At 42.6% G+C, this 24510-nt stretch overlaps 1 protein-coding gene across 2 annotated transcripts in view; it reads left to right on the top strand.

The window, feature by feature from the left end:
- The first annotated feature begins 3889 nt into the window (after nt 1-3889).
- LOC147433361 (uncharacterized) overlaps nt 3890-24510 on the top strand; it is an 85280-nt gene continuing 64659 nt past the window's right edge. Inside the window, exons 1-4 of one of the 2 annotated variants that reach the window (XM_086492951.1) lie at nt 3890-4026; nt 4361-5436; nt 5527-5627; nt 5744-5857. In XM_086492951.1, the coding sequence (XP_086349077.1) occupies nt 4611-5436; nt 5527-5627; nt 5744-5857 (1041 nt within the window). In that variant the 5' untranslated portion in view covers nt 3890-4026; nt 4361-4610. Of the gene's footprint in view, nt 4027-4360; nt 5628-5743; nt 5858-24510 lie in introns of both variants that reach the window. The other variant, XM_086492950.1, reaches the window with a different exon arrangement.

Genomic DNA, 24510 nt, shown 5'->3' with positions numbered 1-24510 from the left:
GTGAGGTGCGGTTGCCTTTGTATTTCTCTGGGGGACTGGGTTTGAACTTTCCCAGTCTGTTTTCATCTTCTAGGTGTCTGTCAGGGCTATAGTAACGTCTTTCACTTTGATCATCCTAATAGTCTTCGTCTTCGGGTCGTGGTCGTCTTTGTGTGTTACGCCGCGTGTTGACATTACTGGTGCCTGGGCGGTCTTTGTATTGCTGGCCTAGCTGTGTTTGAATCAGGTCGCCCAGGTTAGCCGACATCAAGTTGATCTGTTGTTCCACGGAGGCCATGATGCGTGCCTCCAGTCTCTTTTCTATTGTGTCTTGGGCATCTTGTCATGTCTTCGTTTCCTTCTTCTTCTTCTCCTTCTTATTCAAATCAGGCTCGGTTCTGTATCAGTCATCATATTCTTGATCTCCAGCCATTTCGGTGCTTTTGTGGCCGAAGCCGAAAGGAAAAACTCAAAAATGTCGAAAACTAGAAAAATTGCGCGAAAACGGCTTGAAAACGTTGAAAAACTATGAAACAGCGCGAAACGGGGTCCAAAACGACGAAAACCGTGAAAAACGGCTCAAAAACGATGAAAACCGGTCCCAAACAGTGTAAGATGGGGCAAAACGTTGAAAAACGATGGGGAACGTGGAGAAACGCGTCAAAACGGGTCAAGAATGCGGAGAACGCGATGAAAACGGGGCGAAACGCGGGTCAAACGAGGCAAAACGGTGAAAAACTGTGGGGAACGTGGAGAAAACGCAAGGAACGGGGCAAAACGGGGCAATCACGCAAGGGACGTGGTGAAACGGGGCAAAACGGGCCGAGAATGCCGAGAAAACATGGAAAAACAAGGCAGACGGGCCGAAAACGTGGTGACAACCACGGGCCACGGGCCACGGGCCACGGGCCACGGGCCGACGTCGAGTCGGCGGGGACTCGAGCCGAAGCTCTGATACCAAGTGTGACGCCCTCATTCGGGGCGTCGCGGAAAAGGGGCCGCGCCGGCTCACCTGCGATGCAAACGGGACCTGCAGGCAAGCAAACGCACATACAAGAACACAACTTGAAAACTGAACGCAAGAGGGACACGAGAGTGAGGGACGCGAACGAATGATCAATATCATAAGAAAGTGCCGAATACAAGGGACGCAAGTAATCACATGAAAACGGGGCTGGCAAGTTGGAGGAAGTGGCACATACTTCCCTTATAATGCTTGATCAAGTGATCATTAGCTTTACAATAATGGCAACACATCTTCTTTTTGCCCTTATCACCAGAATTTCCAGACGAATTGTTGTCAACAGAAGCATTAGAAAGAGGTGATTTTCCAATCGCAGAAGAACCATAAGAAGTGGTTGCATTACTGTTACCACCCTTTCTTTGAGCAACAATAAAAGCCTGTTCAATTGCACACTGTCTAGTCCTGTTTTTTCTGGAAAGTGACTCTTGCAACAACAATGTGCATAATGCATCAAATTTGACAACTTCAGGATTTCCTTGGGTCATAAGTCTCCCAGTACTAGCAAAAGTCTAGTAAGAATCTGGCAAGGCATCAAGAACAATCTGCACAAGGGAATTGTCTGAAATGACTTCACCTGCATAAATAAGTTGCTCATTGATATCCTTGACATCAGCAAGGAAAGTGTCCATATCATCTTCCTCATGCATAATCTTCGATTCCAGCTCTTTACGCGGCAATGCAATTTTAGCCTCATTGCGACTTGCATAAAGACCAGTCATAATATCCCAAGCTTGTTTGGCAGATTTCGTTGAACGAATGTGGGGAGTAATAGTGCGCTTCACAGACAATGCAATCAATGCATGAGCCTTTACATCTTTTTACATCCCAACGAGTTTGCTCAGATGTAGGAAAAATAACTCTAACAGTAGCAAGACCTGCAACATCCTCAACATCGCCTACATCCTCAGAACCAGGACGTACATCAATGCCTTGCATAATATTCCATACGCCCTTCGACACAAGAACATGTTGCATCATATAAGCCCACATAGGCTAATTGTCCCCATCCAATCTGTCCCCAGTAGCAAACATCTTAAACACGTCTGTGTTAACTGGCCAAAAAAAAGGAGAAACGAAGCGAGAACAACACGTGCTATATAGCACAAACCGTAGAAGACTGCAAGGGACCTGTTATGCAGAAAATGACAGTGACATAAATTCTACAAAAAATAAAAAAATAGCATGTACTGTACTACATGTGGTGATAACGAAGGCTGAAATGAGCCCGAATAAAAAAATCTGAGCAGACTGAGCTCTTCGAGCACATCCAAAATTTTTGTCGACTTGCGAATGCTCGCCAAATCTCATAGAAATCGGAGAAAGTGAGCAGGCGTGTGCTGGAGCTGCTGGCGACTAAGCTCGGGAGGACGTAACCTGCTATGGTACCAATTGTTGGAATTAGGGTTGCAGGAAAACACAAACAACTTGGAGAAGACGAAGGAACCTCAAGGCACACAACAAAGAGTGTATTACTTAGTGTGTAATGGAAAGATGGATAGCCCTAGAGTGATGGACGTATATACCATGCACGTGGGAAAAAACCTCCTAAAGAGGGAAAAAATGCCCCGACGGTCCTAGTGTGTTCACACACATCACTGCCACATGTATATGGTAACACCAAAATCTTGTCTGATGTAAAGCTCACATATTATTTTGACAAAGAGTTATTCAAAAAACATTTCGGGGAAGACAGTAACGTATTCACCTGCAATGAACACGGGTAAATCACAATTCTCATGATGAAACACTCTAATTCCTATAGGTTCTGATGCTCACAATAACTGTTTTATATCTAAACACCAGTACACACCATCAACAAGAACATTAGACTGATAATTCAAGACAACCAGTCGAAAGATCAACAAGACAATAAAATATGTCAAGAGACATAACTAACCAAGTGGCAGCGTCATATGAAGAAACAAGCTACATAGTTTACTCAATCACATGCAAACAACACAATAGGTTTTACATAGGATATACAAACAATTTTGAATCACGTAGGCAATCACACATCTGAAGCCCACAAAAAAAAATGCAAGATGACGTAGCTGCATTCAAACCATTCATAGAAAATTCTGAATTCCATATCCTCCACCAAACCAACAACAAGCAACATGCAATTGCATTAGAGAGACATGAGATAATAAACAAGAAGGCGACTTCAAACTGTGAATACAACAACATGATAGGCCACCCGCTTGACTGTACACAATATCACGTTACGAAGAAGCTAAAAAAGATATGCGTATTTTACATCTTCAAAGGCACATTAAGGTTTGACATATTTTTATATTTTGATACACATGTACCTCTCATGGTCAAACACACGCTATGTCTTGCACATTTTAATCATCCTCCGTCAACTAATTACAATACCATGTCTTTGTCTATTTCACACTTTGTCTCTCTATCTATATCTTTGTGTTCTCTTCTACCTCTCTAACTATCTCTCTCTATTTGCATCTCTTTTCTCTCCATCTCTCTCAACTACATATATTACACTCTATAAAACCGAGTCTCTTATCACTAATGACTTTTGCAACCCAAACATGGAGGCAAACAACTCAATTTAAGAATAAGGCCAATTAATCGTTGCAATGACCGTACTTCAACAAAAACTACCAACGGACGTCCAATTACATATTCTTTGAAAATACCTTCATCTTGTTAATATTTTGCTTGCATGGACAATTACGCAATTGCCCACCGACACTCTAAAATTGAATGATAAATCCATAACACCTTATAACTACTCAACACTTATAACCACTTGATTGAATTTAAACGGATTATACATTTGTCTCTCCATCTCACTCTCCCTCTCTACATCTCTCTTTCTCTCTGTGTGTGTGTGTGTCTCTCTCTCAAACATACCAAGACGTTGCCAAGGTTCGTGTGAATGACCCCCCCATTGTGTTTTGGATCGTTCGTCGTTGAGAGAATAGTGTTTTTCCTTCTCAATAGCCGACCTTTTTCTTTCGAGCAGAAGCGGAACGGAGCCATATCCCGCCTTAAGCCTGGTAACTTACCTGCCTTTCCGCCCTGTAAGTTTCCCATTTCTCTTTCTGCCCACATGCAGGAAGGATAGAGTATTCTCTCAGAGAGAGAGAGAGAGAGAGAGAGATTTGAAGACGAAGCTAGAAAATGTAATTGATCATCTGTTTGTTTGATCTTGTTCTGTCAGCATTTTGACTTCCTATCGTGCCTGTTGATCTGCTATTCGTAGTGATTGTTGGGTGTCCATGCTTGCATTACGGAAACTGTGTTGTTTTGCCCCCCATTCCTGTTCCAGGAGTATGCTTAAGTAGGATTTGTGGAATTGTGTTTGTGATCATGGTATTGGTTTTGCTGCAGGCATCAGGAAACTTTCCGTTTGTACAGAGGCAAGAGCTTTTGTGATTAACTTGCAAAATTGTGAACTCGTTTTAGACGTGAACAAGCAGTTGCTATGCTTGGGAAGTCAGCATCAGGAGCGGACTCGTGTGTTGCTGAATAGTGGTTCTTAGTAACAAAAATCTTTAGAGGTCTGCCTGCGACGGGAGCATCAGTAGAGTTTCAAGCAAGTATCTTTGGCCTGATTGCCCTTTGCCCTGGATCTGGAGCGATGCATCATGTTTGCAAAAAAGAAACTGGCATGCACCAAGAGGTGCTGGGTGCCTATGTGAAAACCACAACAGAGTTGAGGGAAACATTTGAAGGGAAGATGGATAGAGTGCAGGGATGCTGCATGCAGAATGTTCCAGAAGTTATAGTTATTGAAGATGATAATGGAGATAGCGAAGTGGAGAATTATGAAAGTGAGGCTCCTTTGAGGAGGTCTCAAAGCCACTATGACAGCTCTAGCAGCAGTGGGGACAGTGATAGCAAGTCATCTTATGATACTTATGAGCTTTCTGCCAACACTTCAGATGAAGAGGATTGTGTTGTAATCGAACCCCATGCATCTACCTTTTCAAAGCAGAAGTTTACACGAGCAGGAAAGAGGTTAAGGCCATCTGCAGACAGAAAGAACGAGTCAAGTAGGAAGAGGAGAAGCAGCCCAAGTGACCTATCTGATTGTGAAATTGTATTAGACTTTGATGGAACAGTGAAGCAAAACTGGGAGGAAGCTGCCCTCCGACGGCGTACGGGAAAAGCAAGAAGAGCAGAGAGTGAAGAGAGTACAAGTGCTTCAGTTCATGCAAATAGTGATGGCCGGAAAAGTCCAAAGGGGCAGGGTAGGGGTGATTTGCAATATCAAGTCAAGAGAAGCTGGAGACAGGCTTTTGGAGCAGGCCCCTCATCTCATGCAAAAGAGAGGAAAGAAGATATTGTTCTTGATCAGCAGGACTCAAATGTAAATGTGTCTGATATAGGTTCAGATGGCATTGCTGAGGAAGCATTGTCGCCCCAGAACATTTTGAAATCTGTAAAGCTAGATACTAGTGGAGGTAATGTAGATGCGACGAAAAGGCTGGATACTGAGCTACATTTGAAGCTTAAAAAATGTGTGGAAACAAATGGTACTCTTACTGCTGCAGATAAAGTTGTAACTGACAGAGAGACATTGAAAAAAACTGAGGAGTATCTCCATGCGGAGGAGGAGGAATGGGCAAGGCGACATCTGGAGCTCCAGAAGCAGGTGATTTTTTTTGCAAAGTTGAAGCCCTTGTCTTTTATAATCTAGCAATGGGGTCACTGTTTTGTGAAATTAGGAAATTTGTAGATTTGTAAAAGTTGCTGTTTTGTTTTCTTTAGGCTGAAAAGGCTCAACGTGAGAAAAAGAAGAGGAAATTGGAACTTGAACGGCGAATGGAGATGGAAGCTAGGCAGAAACGAAGGTTAGAAGAGATTAGGCAGAGCCAATTGAAGGTATCTTTTAGTTTTAAAATATTTCATAAAGGTAGTAATCTTGCAAGAGAGAACACCTGAGAGAATGGACTTTACAATAATAATAAACCCCCCCCACCCCCCGGACCAGTTCCTCTTCCCCCCCTTTTCCCCTTTTTTGGGAATCTGTTTCATATTTTGTTCTCGTTTTACAAGTCCTGCTGTCACAAGAGTTTTCCTCTTATCCAGTATTTGGTGCAGGAAAACACTGTCCTATAACAATGCCCAGTCATGTAGGATATGGTTTTGGTAGATATTAATTAAAAGCTGAGTAAGCTAGCTAATTTGATCTCAGTAGTTGGTTACTACATTGTTGCTTTGGTCTTGCTTTTGTCGCTGTAGTCTTATTTCTCTTTTCGCTTGCATGATGTTTAAAAGCTGACAAAGCTATCTACTTTGTTCTTGGTAGTCGTCGACTACATCGTTGCTTTGGTCTTGCTGTTGTTGCTGTAGACTTTATTTGTTCACTTGCATGATGTTTATGAGTATATCTTCTGCTAGGTGATGCTTTGTTCTCTTTAGGCTGCTAACATGGCAGAATTGCACATTGTGCAAGCGAATACACAGACAATACAACATCGTCATTTCTTGGAATCATCTATAGACTTCTATGTAACCATAGACATGTAGGAGAGGGGGAACGAGGAGCCTTGCCCTTCCAATGACGTTCAGCTAGGCTGCTCTGTTGCATACCTTGTTGGTGTTTTTCCGCCCTACTGTACAGCCAGGGCTCTATGCACTTGGAGTTGTTGTCGAAGGTTTCTGTTGCTTGTCAGCCTCACTACTCCTTGCTGCCACTCTTCTGCTGTAGGTGCCCCTTGTCCCCCAATGTCACGAGGACGTGGCAGCTGTTAACTATGTCACGAGGACGTGGCAACTGCTAACCCTAAGGTTAGATTCTTTCCAATGATTTTTGTTTTATTTTTGAAACCCTCTTTTTGAAGTTGCAAATGGTCGGACATTGTATGGCCAATGTGAATGGTAGTTTCATTAGCAGACGGGAAGTGGGTCGGCATTGGAATTCGTATAGTAAGAGGATGTCTAGGCTCAATGCAAGGTCATGTAGGTTCCCCCGTCGCACTTAGCAAGTTTGTGGATACTAGGAAGTGAACTCAACAAAGGCATAAAGTCAAAGTGGGATCACCAACAGAAATTATCCGACAGTGGGCCACATTGCACTTTTGGATGCAGTACCAATGAGGACGGAAGCATCTCCTAAAAATTAGGGAACTGCTATTTTGGGCTGTGAAATGTGTTGGCGTCATTACCTCCGGTATGGCAAGGGGAACATTTTACAACTCTGCCGCGAAGTCAACTGGGCAACCAGTCGGGAGATTTTTAGGCGGCAACCCCGGAACGGGCAAATGCTTGTAAATGCGCCAAGTGGCACATTTTTGTGCACTTTCCTTCTCCATCAAGAAGTGGCGCTGAATTTTATGCTGCCAGAGGCCTCATTTGCATTTTGTCACAGGGTAAGAGCTATGGAGTGCTTTCTTTCCCTCTCATGTACAATGTGGTGCTATGAGTGATGCCCTGCATGCTACACACTGCTCTCTCTCCCCTATGTGCAGTTATGTGATGCCCCACAAGAGGGCTCTTTATTTGACAGATGTACAGCTGTGTGGGTTCATGCTTTTGTGCTGAGGCAAGAGCCTCCTTGAGCAGGAACAGGGGTAGCTAACTGCTACTCTAAAGCAAGCACCGGTGAGGGTCATAACCTCACCGTACAGGTGCGTTTTCAGTGTTGTGTATGCGCCGTAAATTGACTGTTTTTCAGCCATACGGACGCCAGAACCCTTGGGAATAGTTAGACAGTTAGGGGACTGTTTAGGGATGAAAACAGGGCAAAAACCAGTAAATACAGCTGCTGAATTTATTGTTTTTGGGTAGGAATCAGAGGGTATATGCCAGTAGAAGAGTTATAGCAGGGGGAATTGGTTTTGCGTAAGTTTTGGGGCTGTTATGTTGCCGAATTTGGCCAAAACAGATGGTATCTAGCTGGATATAGATGAAGGATTCCCAAGAATCTTCTTTGTAATTTACCCTCCTAAAGAATAAAGAAATACCAAAAGGGGCGCCAATTTTGGGGCCTACAGGTTGTCGGCGTCTGCTCGGAGCATTCTAGCTTTCGAGCCGCGTGTGTGCTTAAGTGTTAATTCCCGTCGTAGGTTTCCTTTGCACGTTCTCTGTGTGTGTGTGTCTAAAGTAAAGAATTTCGGGTGAAAGCCAAAGACTACCGCCCCATGGGCCGGTTTCACCCAACCTCCAGCGACCTGAACCTCCAGCGACCTGAATTGCTTATGGATACGTGTCAGATGAACCACCAGACCATAGACACCATCCGAAAGCACCCCCTATGCGGAACAGTAAGGGGACCTAGACATGTACCTGGAAGACCGAGCGTCCCATACCACTTGGCCTCGCCTTCTTCATGTGACCTTGCATATGCCTAGCCTCATGGGCCGACCTTTGGCTCTTCAGTGGAGGTTGTTGTCTATAAATATTTTCTTGGCCTCTTGTTATAGATTACTGACCAGACTGGTCGTGCTGTCACGTGACACATCCAACCCTATGTGTCCGCGGACAAGCTATAGCACGACAAGGGTTCAGTCAGTCCAGTAAGTCTAGAATAGGAAGTGATCTGGCACTTTTGTGAGTCTCTTCGCAGACCGTGCATGCCCAGTCACTTAGTATAGATGCATATCCTCTGGTTGCACACAGCATGATCATAAGCATTCCCACCAAAATCCATTAGAATCCTTCAGGGGAATTTTCCAGTGCATTTAGCCTATTTTCCCTAAAGGGGCAGGTTACAATTTGAGCATCGTTTAGTTGTAGATGAAACTCTTTGAATGACGTAGATTGCTATCCCGAGATCGTTTGGTTGTAATTGGAATTCAACTTCATTTGGGCAAATTGCGATCTTAGTCCAAATAGGCTAAGTTTATGTCTTGATGTTTTGTGGTTGCATTTGTGTATGTGTGTCATTTGCATAGCATTGTTTGAAACATTTGATTCTGGTCATCAATAGTTCCAAATTAGGTGAGATGGGTCGAATACATGGCCCGACGACCGAGTTCCGTGCCTAGAGGTATTGGCCCCAAAACTTGGCCCCTCTCGGTATTTCTTTTCTTGAGCAAAGTACAACTCCCGTCGGGAACCTCCTGTCACAAATGGGAGCGCATAACAATATAAAATATACTCGGATAAATAGAATTTGTCACTTAATAATGAAGCCAAAGGATATAGAGAGAAATAGATAGTGAGAGAGAGAGAGAGTGAGAAGATCGACACAGTAATGGGGACCAGAAGATGGGTTGGTCCCCCCCCTTAAAGAGAATTCTTTATTAGGGAGAATCTTTTTACAAGCACAAGAACCGGAGAAAACCCCTCCGTTCTAAATCTCTGACTCGATGGTCGTTCCTTCCCGTAAGGGAAATCCAAGAGACAAGCTCTCAATCCTTTTTCCGTCTGTACTTGGAGTTGAGACTCCGCAGACAATTTTCGAATTCCGTTTCCGGAATTCCCAAGCGTAGGCCGAAGCCTTCTCGCTTCTCCTTCGCGATGAAGTACCTACAAACACACACGCAAACACACGACAGCAATTCGTGTGGCGAATCCACAATAGATACCTGTCGCTCTTGCGCGGGAAAAGCGACTTCCGTGCTTCGTAGTATCGCGATCTCTTGCGTTATCTGGCGGCATAGTCTTCTCTTGTTGGCGTTGGTGACCTCCTTTCAGTGAGGGCATGTGGTGCTTTTATAGCTCCTTGACCACGGCACAAATAGTTGCTCGCGTAGAGATCGCGGCCTTTTTTTTTTTCTGTTCTACCCGAAATAGGGAGAGAGAATTCGCCAGCTTATCTGTTGCCTTATTTATCAGATGGCTACCCACTTATTAAGTGGGCGGTCGGTCACCTTTAAAAATGGTCTGAATTTGTCTAAAAACTCAATAAAACCTTATAAGTTAAAAACAATACTTCCCAGGCGTCCCTGGATGCAATCACATGCACAGTTGCAATGCAGACATAGACTTCCTCGCGAGAAAGCATCTGCTTTCCCGAAAGGCAATCCCGCTTTCTCAAAAAGCATTTGTTTATCCTCAAAGTTTCCTCTGAACCCATCTTCATTCAAGTGCTTGCTTTTTCCTTGTGCACAATTCTAACACAGTTCGGAATTTCCTCTCGACTATGGATATTCCCTTTCCGATGCACTTGTCACCCACCTTGTGACGCATCAGGAATACCCATCACCTAGTCCTTTCCTACCGAACTTACGGTACAATCTCCTTCACGATGCTCTATGTCACCCATCCTATGACGCATCAGAGATGTCCGTTCCCGGATGGTCGGATACTTCTTTCCGATGCTTCGTGTCACCCATCCGATGTGACGCATCAGAAGTACCCGTTCCTGGTGGCCTTACATATATTCCCGTTCTCAGTGTTCCCGTCATTACTTTAAATGACGCACTAGGAATACTCTGTACTCGGATGTCTCTAGTGAGAAAAGCCCTCTCACTTAAAATTCCAATAATTCATTTAGAATTATTTTTCCTTGGTGTTCCAAGCGAGAAAACCCTCTCACTTATAAATCCAATAATTCATTTAGAATTATTTTTCTGTAAGATAAAGCCAATTTAGCAACATCCCTCTGACTTTTAAACAGTTGTCCTCAACTGTAGAGGTCCAACTGAACTGCCGGGGAGAAACCGGAAAGATTCCAAATCTTGCTCAATGGTGAGTTGAGCTAGTCCTTTCTCAAAAGAGAACTTAAAAATTTAATTAAACAAAAATTCAATAATTCAATACTTACCTTACCGGTTAATGTCTTTCCTCTAGGACCTCGAGGATATCCTTCACCTTTCATTAAAGTTACGAGCCATGTAAGAACTTGTCATTCGCGTCTTTCCAACAGATTGGAAGTTTCCTTATCCGAGAATCTGTTTACTCAATTCCACCTTCTCAATTCCAAGAAGAATAAACCTCCTAGAAATCAATCTAGGTCTATGTCCTTGCGCATAACCTTGCGCTATTAGTCCTTAGGATATTAAACCTCTTGTGTCCTCCCGCATAGGGCATGTCGAGAGCATTAAGCTCATGTGAATCTTCCTATGGCAGAACAAGTGTGTCATCTTACCAAAGTAAGTTCTTATCCCGAGCCTTTGCTTTGGGTAGGCCAATTGTTCTGATCCAAAGTTTCCTTATCTAAGACTCTGTTAACTTGATTCTGTCTTCTCAAATTCGAGAAGAATAATCTTTCTAGAAATCAATCTAGGTATTTGTCCTTGCGCATAATCTTACGCTGTTAGTCCAGAGGGTATTAAATCTCTTGTGTCCTCCCACATAGGGAATGCCCAAGTCGTAGAGCATTAAGTTCGATGTCTTTCTTCCACAATTTGCGATCACCTTAAAGAAGGTTCTTGTTCCAGGCCGTCGCTCAACGTAGGCGGACGGTTCCAGTCCGAAGATTCCTTGTGCACGACAGCACTTCCGTCCAATCGTTTCCTCCTGCGAGTTATTACCACCAGCAGTGATTTCCCGACGCCCATTAGCGTCTCTTCCTTACAAAATCATAAAAAATGATTCACCTTGCGAGCATCAATGACGATTTGCAAAACCTCAGGCAGATAGGATTCTAGCCATAGCATTTTCTGAACGTATGTTCAAACCCGGTTCACAATAGAGCGAACCCTCTTTGATTCTCAGGGATATTCTCCCATTTGTAATTCTTACCATTTTGAAACGGTTGGCAAATTATATTCTTACGAACAAAATAGTGCAAATTTATTCCAGTAGCGTGTAAATGCTACTTGACCTGCTCATGGAGAAACATATACCGCAACCAAAAGTTGCTACTGTAATGGTAAAAGCACATAGCGTACTCAATGATCAACGACCATTGGAAAACCTCTTCTCCGTAGAGAAACTCAAATTCCTTCTACCAGACACATCTCAAATAGAGATTCTCGTGTCGAAATATTCTTGCGCGCAAAAAGGCGCTCAAGAGAGTATAACAAACTCTCGTCCAGTTCCTTGGCATAGGTCTACATCTTCGTGTGTTATCCATGTACCCAAAGGTGTACATAAGTTTCAGTGAGCCTGGGAATTTACCTTCCCTTCGTAAGATCCTTAGAGCAAAGACGCTTAACCTGACGATCCCTTGGCTCAATCTTAGAGCAAAACCCGCTCATCAAATAAACTAGGATTTCAATCCTTGGATTTCTCGAGCACAGGCCGTAGTCGTCACTTGTTCCTTCCCTCGTAAAGAGAGTATTCCTTCACTTGTGCGAAAAGCACTACCATGTCTTCCCTTACCGTGTAGGGGTGTGGGCTTAAAGAGTACTCAAGCTTCATGAAAGCTTTTCTTTGCTTGAAAGCTCAGAATGGTTCCTTCATAATTTCCTACCCGCAATAGCAGATAATTTGTTGGAGAACTACCGGATACCAGATTAATCATGGACCTTCCGGATGGTTAAGCAAAGTGGTTCATCGTATAAAACAATGTTCTGACTCAACCTTACTCTCATAAACACTCGAGAGTGATTGTCCTGGTTAGACACGTGCATATCTCGTGCATAAAAGCAATACACAGTTGATGAGTTTCTCAAAGATTTAACTTTGATTAAAGACCTGCCCTCTCACTTTAAGTTTGAGGGTCTTCTATTCAAAAACTCAGGAGTTAGAGTGAATTCCCTTACTCCAAACTCTCTTCGGATAGCAATGTATCCTTCGAGGAGAGGTAACAAAAATTCATTTTTTGTGTTCAATGGTTCTCATTCCACTGCGGGGATTGTATTCTATGTACACTAAGGTGTACACTTTCAACTTTTATTGCTGACTCCACCATCTGCTGCAAAGCATTTTGCAGATGCGTCTACAAAATTCGGGCAAAAGTCCTTTGTTGAATTTCTTCATCTTTCCTTCCTCAAAGAGGATCGAGAGTGGAGCTACCTTGGCAAGAGTGAACCACTACTTGCTTTGACTCACTCGCGTTCCTATTGGGAAAATCCATCCCAATCTTCTTGGATGCCTTCCTTAAAGTGTAGAGGAAAAAAATTTTTGTCCGAAAATTCAGCCTTGAATTGAATCCAAGTCTTGTTGTAAGTTCCTTGCAGAGCTTTGGTATACCACCAAGTACTTTCAATCCACTTGAGGTGTTTAATCACATGCCTCATCTTCGACGCTTTTTAAGAAATTGCCGTTTGCAAAGGCAACTTCAAACTTGTCGAATCAAAGCGGTAGCTTTCAGGGCATCTTTCCTTCCGTCAAAAGTATCAAACTTGACTGGAAGTGTTCCTAGGTCTAGAGACCTTCTTCATATCCTTCCCGGAATGACGGGATTTCATGGCTATAGTTCTGGATTGACGTTCATGGATATTTTTCTGGATTCTGAAGAATCTCGAGCATTCCGCTCCTTGGATTCTGTAGGTTCTTGAGCATCATGCTCTTGTCGCCTTCTCAGAGAATCCCAAGCCTTGTGTCGACTTCTTGCAGAGAGAAAAAAAATTTCCAACTCTGCGAGCTTTTCCTTGCAGGACTTAGGGTTCCGCCTGCTTACTTCTCTCTTGGCTTGTCATGGCTTCTTCCCGTATCTTCCCAAAGTCGTCCTCCTTTACAGAGAAAGAGAGGAGACCATGCTCTGATACCACTGTCACAAACAGGAGCGCATAGCAATATAAAATATACTCGGATAAATAGAATTTATCACTTAATAATGAAGCCAAAGGATATAGAGAGAAATAGATATTGAGAGAGAGAGAGTGAGAAGATCGACACAGTACTGGGGACCAGAAGATGGGCTGGTCCCCTCCCTTCAAGAGAATTCTTTATTAGGGAGAATCTTTTTACAAGCACAAGAACCGGAGAAAACCCCTCCGTTCTAAATCTTTGACTCGATGGTCGTTCCTTCCCGTAAGGGAAATCCGAGAGACAAGCTCTCAATCCTTTTTTCGTCTGTACTCGGAGTTGAGACTCCGCAGACAATTTCCGAATTCCGTTTTCGGAATTCCCAAGCGTAGGCCGAAGCCTTCTCGCTTCTCCTTCGCGATGAAGTACCTACAAACACACACGCAAACACACGACAACAATTCGTATTGCGAATCCACAATAGATACCTGTCTCTCTTGCGCGGGAAAAGCGACTTCCGTGCTTCGTAGTATCGCGATCTCTTGCGGCAGAGTCTTCTCTTGCTGGCGTTGGTGACCTCCTTTCAGTGAGGGCATGTGGTGCTTTTATAGCTCCTTGACCACGGCACAAATAGTTGCTCGCGTAGAGATCGCGGCCTTTTTTTTTTTCTGTTCTACCCGAAATAGGGAGAGAATTCGTTGGCTGATCTGTTGCCTTATTTTTCAGATGGCTGCCCACTTATAGTGGGCGGTCGGTCACCTTTAAAAATGGTCTGAATCTGTCTAAAAACTCAATAAAACCTTATAAGTTAAAAACAATACTTCCCAGGCGTCCCTGGATGCAATCACATGCACAGTTGCAATGCAGACATAGACTTCCTCGCGAGAAAGCATTTGCTTTCCCGAAAGGCAATCCCGCTTTCTCAAAAAGCATCTGTTTATCCTCAAAGTTTCCTCTGAACCCATCTTCATTCAAGTGCTTGCTTTTTCCTTGTGCACAATTCTAACACAATTCGGAATTTCCTCCCGACTATGGATATTCCCTTTTCGATGCACTTGTCACCCACCTTGTGACGCATCAGGAATACCCATCACCTAGTCCTTTCCTACCGAACTTACGGTACAATCTCCTTCACGATGCTCTATGTCACCCATCCTATGACGCATCAGAGATGTCCGTTCCCGGATGGTCGGATACTTCTTTCCGATGCTCCGTGTCACCCATCCGATGTGATGCATCAGAAGTACCCGTTCCTGATGGCCTTACAGATATTCCCGTTCTCAGTGTTCCCGTCATTACTTTAAATGACGCACTAGGAATACTCTGTACTCGGATGTCTCTAGTGAGAAAAGCCCTCTCACTTAAAATTCCAATAATTCATTTAGAATTATTTTTCCTTGGTGTTCCAAGCGAGAAAACCCTCTCACTTATAAATCCAATAATTCATTTAGAATTATTTTTCTGTAAGATAAAGCCAATTTAGCAACACCTCCCCTCTTAGACTTTGCATCGAGATGCTTTGTAGAGTGAGGCCCTTAGGGCTCTTTTATTTTTACAAGGGATGCCAAAAGTAGAGCCCCAAAATCAACAAACTCAAAAGCAAAAAGTCCTAAAAGCTACTTGTTCCAAAAATCTTCCAGAAAAGCACTCTAACATAATTTATGAAAATCCGTACAGGTTGCCACATCAGCGTCAACGCAAAACGCAAAAATCCGTACTGTCTGCCACGTTAACACGTCAGTGCAGATCCCGGAAATTTGTATTGTCTCCCACGTCATCATCCGTACTGTCTGCCATGTCCGCGGGTCGTCAAGCCATGCCATCAGTCTTGGGTGGTCCTGCCACGTCATCACTTTGTGAAAGCATGAAGACACCCCTGAGAGGTTAGTGTGATGGCTAATATTGCTACGCTCGAATATCAAGAGTTGTGATGCGGATGAGATGACTAGATAGAAATGTGATTGTAGAACTATATGGTGTAATGCATGCTAGAGAATGTGTTGTTTGGTGATGATGGTCATTGGCATGTATGCATGAAGGCATTGCCCACCAAAGAATTGGATAGAATTTGGCAGGTGTAATCGTATGCAATTACTCTTCCTCCAAGGGGGGGTATGTCACAAAAGTGAGAACATCATAACGTGGTACGTTGTACGTACGTCCGCAAAACGTGTTGCGATTTATGGACATTGACGTGGCAGTTTGGCTGCAAAATCTGGAAGAGCTTTTGGGCGCTAGCATTCACAATTGCTTATGGGAAGAAAGATAGCTTTTTGTATTTGATGCTTTTGGCGACTGGCCTTTAAATATGAGCCTTGGGGGAGACTCCTCTCAGTTTGACAGTTGTAAGTTGGGGAGAGTGCTCCTCCCAGGGGTTGTACTCTCTGAAGATTAATTTAAAAGAATTACTAAGGCCCAGAAGGGTCGATAGGGTGTTGGGGCTAGTGCAGTCACTCTGTCTCTATCTGTCACAAATTGTTGACGTGTCAAGCCACTGAGGAATGAAGCCAACCTGTAGATCCCGGTGGAGGGGCCCAAACCCTAAGAGTAGAAGCAGCAACAACAGCAGAAGAAGTTTTACCAACTTGCAAAGTCTTGTTGAGTGGCCTATTTTCAAAGAGGAGTTCCCACCGACTTATGGGACCCCATCCGATGGGGCCCAAGTGACCTAAACACATTAAAATAAAGCAGGAACTTCTCACACACAAACAATTGTACGATTTTTGCGTTTTACGTTGATGATGTGGCAGTTATATGGATTTTCGTGAAACGCGCCGGCAGCTTTGGGCGTTAGTTTTTGGGACCAAATGCTTTTAGAACTGGGATGCTTTCCATGTAAACTACTTTTAGAGGCCAAGGGCCTTTAAATATGACCCATGGGCTCTCACTTTGGCAGTCTACTTGTGGGAGATGCAGAGCAGAGCCATGGGAGTTGTACCATGTTGAAGCAATATAAAGAAATACCAAAAGGGGCACCAAGGTTTGGGGCTAGTGCTCTCTTGGGGTGGAACTCCGCCACTCCGCGTCTCATGTGTCATGCATCTCTTTCAGTTTAGTGTTATTTGAAGTGCTTAAAGTTGTTCAGTCTGCTCTTTTTCATTGGCATGTGGTGCCGTCCCGTTACAGTGGTATCAAAGCTTTAGGCATGTGCTTTTCTAAAAGCATACATGTCCTATTGTCACAAAGTGATGATGTGGCGGACAACAGAAACCCTAATTTTTGCCAAAAACCCTAAAAATCCTACAAACCCTAATTTTTGCCACAAACCCTAATTTTTTGGAAATTGCAAGGCTATTAAAAAAAATAAATAAAAAAAATTTAAAATAAAAATGATGAGCGACGCGAATTTTGCTTTTGAAGAGAATGCTTTTTTTGAAACAAAAAAAAGGAGAATGTGAGAGAGAAGAGCTTTTGAGCTCTTATGCTTTTTATTTTAAAAGCTTTTGGGGCTCTGCTTTTGGGCATCCCTTGTACCTTTAAATATGTGGAGAGGACTTCACTTCTCAGAGCATCTGGACGGAGAGTCTGAGAGTGAAACCCTAGCCACTCTCTTGTACTTTGATTTGATTAATATAAAAAGAAATACCAAAAGGGGCGCTAGTCTTTGGGGCCAATATCTCTAGGCACGGAACTCTGCCGGGCCAGTGTACATCTATTGTGATCTGTGACTTGTTTTGAAGTGGTTATTTGGTGCTGTCGCGGTTGATTCTTGACTTGGAGTGTCCAAGTCTGTTACAGTGGTATCAGAGCTCGGCCGATTTCTCTTCTTTGGGAAATCAGATCCCCAATTTTTTTTTTTCCGCGGCACCTATGGCTTCACGCAATGATCAGTCGACTCCCTCTGCATCTGGAGATGGGGGCTTGGATCACAACGAAGATTCAAGCAGAGAGTATGGCCCGCCTCGGCCTACTCAGGCGGAGAGACAAGAGATGGAGCGTGGTCAATTAATCGGCGATGCAACGAAGATGATACTCAATTTTGCGAAGGATCCCAAATTTGCAAAATATATGAGCGAGACTTCTTTTCATGAAGTGCATGAGCAGTGGGCAGAAAACCACACCACCACCCCCGAAATCTGCTTTCAAGAACCCTTCTGATCCCAAACAATATTCAGGAAGGAACTAGAAGAGGTGGTTGATGCACGGATTGCTCAGCTTTTTTTGACGCGCAAAAGAAAGCCAAAAAGCACGGCAAAAAGCGGAAGAAAAGCATCGACTTCTCGGGATATTTGGGTCGTCAGTCGACTTTTGACAAGGCAAAGAAACGGAAGAAGCGTGTTCGATTTGAAGGAGTACCCAATTCTTCTTCTTCTTCTTCTTCTTCTTCTTCATCTGACAATTTTTCTAGCTCTTCAGATTCAAGCGAAGAAGACAAAAAAGGTAAAAAGCGAAGCAAGAAACAAAGCTTCGGAAAGGGCAAGAAAAAGGCAAAGAAGGCTACATCTCGTCCAGAGACTAACAGTTCTACTGAGGACTCGTCTACAGACAGCTCAGATTTCGATGACAGAAACTTTTATGCGAACAAGAAGAATTTTTACAAAGCTAACCAATAAGACTTTCTTGAAGATGAAAGCAAGAAAGTCCGAGAGTTTAAGGAAGCTGGCCACTTGATCAAGTTTGATATTTTTTCAGGATACTCAGATGCTTCGAAGGCTTTGTCTTTTATACAACAGTTTTACATCGCTTTCGCGGGAGGACGCTATTCAGAGCACTCCAAGATTCGGAGAGTTGGCTCTTACTTTAAGGGGAATGCTCGTACTTGGTGGTCCACGCTTCTTTTAAACAAGACTGCGCCAGTTAAATGGCTGAAATTTAAGAAGCTTTTTATTTCTTCTTGGTTGACGCAAGAATATGAATGAGATGTACGAGCTGCTTGGAATCATCTTCGGATGACCAAGAAAGATACAATCAATGCTTATTGTGAAAGATTCTGGAGCTCTTTTCTACCCGCCTCTTCATTCAAGAAGATCTCATTCAGAGAACAGATTGAGCGGTTTACCTTGGGTCTGTCTACCTACAGAGATCCGAGATCACTGCTTGGAACAGAAGTCAGCTTCTATTCAGGAGTTGATGAGTCATGCGAAGCGGGGCTTTGCCATTCACTCTGGCAGTCTGACCTACCCCACAGATGAGGCCATGACACAACGAGCCGAACATACTTCTGGGAATGAAAGTAGAAAGAAAAAGAGCAACCCAGAGAAAAAGGATGCACCCAAGCTTACTCATGAGGAGAGAGCTCGCTTCATCAGAGAGGGGAAGTGCTTTGGATGCGGGGAACATGGACATATCTCTGCGAAGTGCCCTAAAAAGGCAGAGAAAGAACAGAATGATAAAGACGACAACAGGCCTGAGAGTTAAGAGCAGCTGAGGACCGTGGCAGAAAAGGCAGATAGAAAAACAGAACTGGTACCACATGGCGTGGAACCTACACCGAATCTAATGAATGAAAGTACAAACTTTGTCGCTTTTGGGCAAAGTGAAGGATCAGGAAGCTCTTTTGAAGGAGCCAAGGCCGACTTCTTTTCACTTGGAATTGGCGGCTCGATTGGGAATTACGCTCGACAGACTGACGCCACAGGTGAAGGTAGTTCGATCGGCACCCGGATGGGATGTTGTTATTACACCGAGCATTGGCAAACTTCGTTTGCAATGGCAGGGGTGTTTAGGGCACGCGAGTGACGTTCTACTCAGGATCCCTTGGTACCACAAGAACTACGCAGTGGTTGACTATCGGGCTGAGAAAGCGACTTTGATAAATGAAGGACTTAGAGATTGTACTTGATGAACTTCAGTTTCTTACTCATTCTTTTGGGAGAGAATTGAACGATGGATAAAGGTTGAACCTGATCAAAAGAACGCCAAGATTTTTCTCCACACTCATGCCGATTGCTTTTCAGAGGGCCTGAAGATCAAACCATTGATCTCATACCTGGAAGCACGCCACCGAATCGGCCACCTTACCGTGTGAGCCGAGTACAGAATGAAAAGATTATGAACCCAGTGAAAGACCTCTTGGAAAAGGGTCTTGTCCAGCCTAGTACTTCACTGTATTGCTCTCCAGTGTTGTTGGTTTTGAAGAAAGATGGATCTTTGAGAATGTGCATCGATTATAGCACTCTCAACGAAATCACCATTAAGAACAGATTTCCGATTCCTAGGATCGATGATATACTCGACAGGTTACAGGGATCCTTGTTCTTTAGCAGGATTGACTTAAAGAGTGGATATCATCAGATTAGGACAGCGCCAGGAGATGTCTACAAGACAGCTTTTCGGACGACTTTTGGGTTATTTGAGTTTTTGGTGATGCCTTTTGGCTTAACCAATGCTCCTGCGACATTTAACCTGATGACGGACAGGATTTTTCGAGAGTACACGCTATTTGTTGGCACTTTCTTTGACGACATCATTGTTTTCTCCAAGAATGAGGTAGAACACAGAGATCATCTGTTTCAAGTCTTTTAGGCATTACGAGATCACACGTTAGTGATTAATGCAAAGAAAAGTGAATTTTTCCTACTAGAGATACACTTTTTGGGACACATTGTGTCAGCAGCAGGAGTGCAAATAGACCCCGCCAAGATAGAGATTATCCATGATTGGCCCGATTTGAGGAATGCCCATGAAGTTAAAAGCTTCTTGGGATTGTGTTCGTACTACAGGCGGTTCATACGAAAGTTTGCAGAGGTTGCTTCCCCTTTGCATACCTTGACACAGAAAGGAGTACCCTTCTCGCGGGGACCCACAAAGGTGACTTCCATTCGGACATTGAAAGAGAAATTGACTACGGGAGCTATTTTGACTTGGCGGACTTGCAGAAGTCATTTGAAGTATATTGTGATGCTTGTGGTCGTAGTTTGGGTACGGTCTTGATGCAAGAAGGCCATGTCATAGCTTACGAGAGCCGTTTGTTCTCTAGGCCGGAGATGACAACACAGATTTATGAGAAAGAGCTTTTGGCGATTATCCATGCTCTTACTCAGTGGCGGCATTACCTACTCGGAGCGGATTTCATTGTCTTTACAGACCATCAGAGTTCATGGCAAAGCAGCACAAGATGATTAAGAAGCATGGATGAATCGACTTCTTACCTTAGCTGAGCTTGAGTGCAAAAGAGTACAAGAGCAGCATACGAGTGCTACAAGAGGAAAGCCACACAGACGAAGGAAAAGCTTGACAAGAAACTAAAGGACAAAGGCATCAATGAAGGAGATCTTGTGCTAAGGTATGACAATCGATTCGATAATCGTTTTGATACCAAGTTTGAAACTAGATGGCAGGGGCCATACATAGTCAAGAAGGCTTTCAATTCAAGTTACTATCAACTTATGGACTTGAATGGGAAAGAGCACTCCAGGAAGGTAAACGGGTATCGCTTGAAGCCTTATTTGAGTCGCCTTCTACGAAAGGATCTACCAAAGATCTGTCAAAAGGCAGCTATCTCATGTAAGTATTGTTCCGTGAAGCATAAGTGTAACTCAAACCAAAATTTCAAGGGGCCAAACAATGAAGAGCTTGTCAAGGACTCTGAAGCACTCTCTTCGGAAAAGATGCTTTATGATGGTACATGAATATACCATCATCTTCGGATGATAGCCGTTTTTCGGCTCTGTGTAATTTCCATAGCGAGTTACCTCACCCTATCAAATCACTCAAACATTGTGGTTACCCTCACCCTTTCACTGTATATAGGTGTGTGTGAGTTAGGGGACTTTTCCCATATCTTCTTAAAAACCATCAATTAGCTAGTCACTGGGCTAGTTGAGCCAAAAAAATAAAAAAATAAAAAAAATAAAAATTATAAGTATATTATGGCCCATTTGTGTGTAAATATTTCATTGTATATAGGGCTTAAATAAAAAGATTTTTCATAATTATTTTGGTATTTATTTAAATATTTCTACCTATGGTGTGTTATTTATGCTATGTAGATTGACTCACCATTACCATATTTTTTCTTACCATTTTGCATACTTTTTATTCCATATAAGAATAATTTCATGCAAGCTTCTCTTATTTTTGATGTAACTCCATTCCAACAAAAATCCAAAAAAACTAGTTCTATTTATGTGTGTATTTTTTCACTATTGTGATTTTTTTCTTCCTACATCTATTCTCTATTACTCTCATAAATTAGATCACCAAGATAATTAATCTTTTTATGGTAGACTTATAATGAGAGAGATTTATTTTGATCCTTTTATATTTTTTCCACCTATATTATTTATATTTGACATGTACATATTTTTTTAGACCCCTCAATATTTGATTTTCTTAGTTGTACTATTCACTTATATCATGATTTCAACAATATCTTCAATTATAGACTTACCAAATAAGGTCAAGGGTATGTGGCATGCATGCATGCACTATGGGGGGCTCACTCTTGGAGGTATTCAAAAGAATCATCTAAAGAAAGACCTCACAAGGACTTTGTGCAGTGGAAAAAAACAATCGGTTTTGCCAAATTTTTAAAGATCACATGCTCTCCGAATTTCAAAAGGTGATACAAACAAAAGTTGTAGCTCGTGGGCTGAACTTTTACCTCAAATTTTTTCATATTTTTTTGAGCTACGAGCTGTGAGCTATGATTTTATTGGTGGACCCCAGTTTGCCCATGCTATGCAGCCACACTCCCTCTTCCACTTTATCATTTTCCTCTTTCACACACACTTCTCCACTAATCATCCCCACCTCTCTCACCACTCCTCTCTGCACCCTACTCACCTTCTTCTCAACCTTGAAGAATAAGAGAAACCATGGTGAATTCATGTCTCCTACACACACTTCCATTTCGAAATTGACCAGCTAGTCTCATTTTTCCTCATCCATATTACTTGTATCTAAAAAAAAACCCACAAAATTCAGCCTCTTCTCTTAAAAGACAGCACCATGTTGATTGATTACTCATATTCAATCACCTTGGCTCTCAAGGAAGGTCAAGAGTGGAGAAAAAACGTACCGTCAAAGCTAGTGGACCGTCAACAAGCGTCAAAATTGACTCTACTCAAGACACTTGGAGCATCAACATTGTAAGAAATCCATATTTTCTTATCTATTAAGAGTTTTTTCTTCCTTATTTGTATCCTACTTGGATACTCCCATTGTAAATATCCAATTCCATTTGTAAATCAATAAAAATACTAACTCTACTAATTTACTAACACTAACCTAGTATGAAAAGTCCTATCACCTCCACTTCTCTCCTCTCTCTTTTCTTCATCTACCCCCTCAACTTCTTGATAATTCCAAGCAAAAGAAATTAGATAAGTGCTAAAAATCTAATCCAACCATGGTTAGAGGAGTAACCCTAGCCCTCAAAATTACTATAAAAGGAGGGTGTAGCTAGCACAAAAGGGGAGAGTCATAAGCAAGAGCACTATGCTATAGCTTGAGAAGCCAAGCTCAACCTCTCTAGAAAGAGCTCTTGAGTGCAAGCTCATTGTTTTATGCATGTGCATGTGTTGTAATAGGGGTGATTAGGAAGGGAACTCTATGCCATTGTAAGAGAGAGAGTGATCATTCAATTGAGAATATGAAATCTATCATTTTTCCTACTAGCGTAAGTCCAACATTTGCTAAATCAAGGAGGGTGGATTTTGACTAAGCATGAATACTTTGCCTCTCTTTCAACGTGAAGTAATGGACAACAATGATGTGTAAGTGTCTTGGTGTTTTCTTTAAGTTCTTGATAGCTTGTCTCTGGGTGTTGTCATCAATTTAGCTATAAATCCCACATACTGTAAGAGGGCCACAGGGTGGAGAGGACTCCCCTGGCCTTAAGACAGTGATTGGGGTGGCTTTTCTTGTGATGTGTTGTTGTGTAATTTACTCAAGCTATGTTGAACAAATACTAATCTCACTTTGATTGGTCATGACAGATTTGTAAGAAGGTATTAATGCAACAAGCACCCTCTTCCTCTTCTCTCTCTTTCTTACATATATAATTGTGTTTGCTTGATCACTGCCGATACATTTTAAAGCAACTCGAGCACTCTCTCTCTCTCTCTCTCTCTCTCTCTCTCTCTCTTTACGTGTCCTAGTTCGCATCCAAAACTAGGTGGTGTCCCAAATTTGTGTAGGGTTAGGGTGTGGGTTTGTGTGTGTGTTTGTTGTTTTTCCCAACCTCAATCAAATTGAGCAGCACGGGAGCCTAGAAGAGTGCTTGGAGGCCACTCTTCTCGTTGCCCGCCCTGGACCCTGAAATTGGTGCCCTCACTGAGGAACCAACTTGTGTATGTTTTTGTGTAGGATCAATGTTTAGAATAGTGAAGTAGTTTGCATGAATCACGAGAATTTGTATGATTCTTTTATTTCGATTGCAAGGCAAAAGGTATACATAATTGTTAGTACTAAGTTGCAATTTCAACGGGTAATTCGTAGAATTTTAGGTTCTCTTAGGTAATCCGAAATAAATGCTTCGGTAAATCCTTTTATTTTGCCTCTCATTAGGTACGATTTTAGTTTTGATGTATATATCTTTGTTCTATTTTAAGCTTTAGGTTATGTATAGAGCATGGGTAATGGCCCATAAATTTTCTCTTTTTACTTCACACCACATATTAGGATAATATTGCATTTAGTAGAAAGATACATTTTTAGCAGCATATGGTGTTGATGTTTGGGGCTGAAAGAACAGGGGAAATTTTTGCATTTCCACAACCTGTCATTCTACCTCTCATCAACTACCACACTTCTTTTAATGTACATGTATTCATTTTATTTTAAAATGAAGTGCAGCCAAACAAAATAGTATGTATGATTGGCTTTTTCTTTGTCCACGTTTGTTACAAAAACAAAAAAACGATCATTTGTTCTAACAAGGAGTGTGTGCATTGAAAATTCAATCTTTAAAGATCTAGCCCTATTATCGATTGAGTTGCAGGAGCAGGTAGTAAAGCGTCTCTCTCATAACAAGAGGGTGGTGAAGCTAAGACGAAAGGTCCTGCGTGTGGATTCCATTTTCCTTTTTGTTGGGCACTAAGGAAGACCGTACATTCATCCAAATA

Source organism: Adiantum capillus-veneris, chromosome 20 (genome assembly GCF_014529385.1).
Source record: "Adiantum capillus-veneris isolate H3 chromosome 20, ASM1452938v2, whole genome shotgun sequence".
Classification (NCBI taxonomy): domain Eukaryota; kingdom Viridiplantae; phylum Streptophyta; class Polypodiopsida; order Polypodiales; family Pteridaceae; genus Adiantum; species Adiantum capillus-veneris.
Note: the sequence above shows the minus strand (reverse complement) of the source record. Positions and strands in the feature narration are given on the sequence as shown.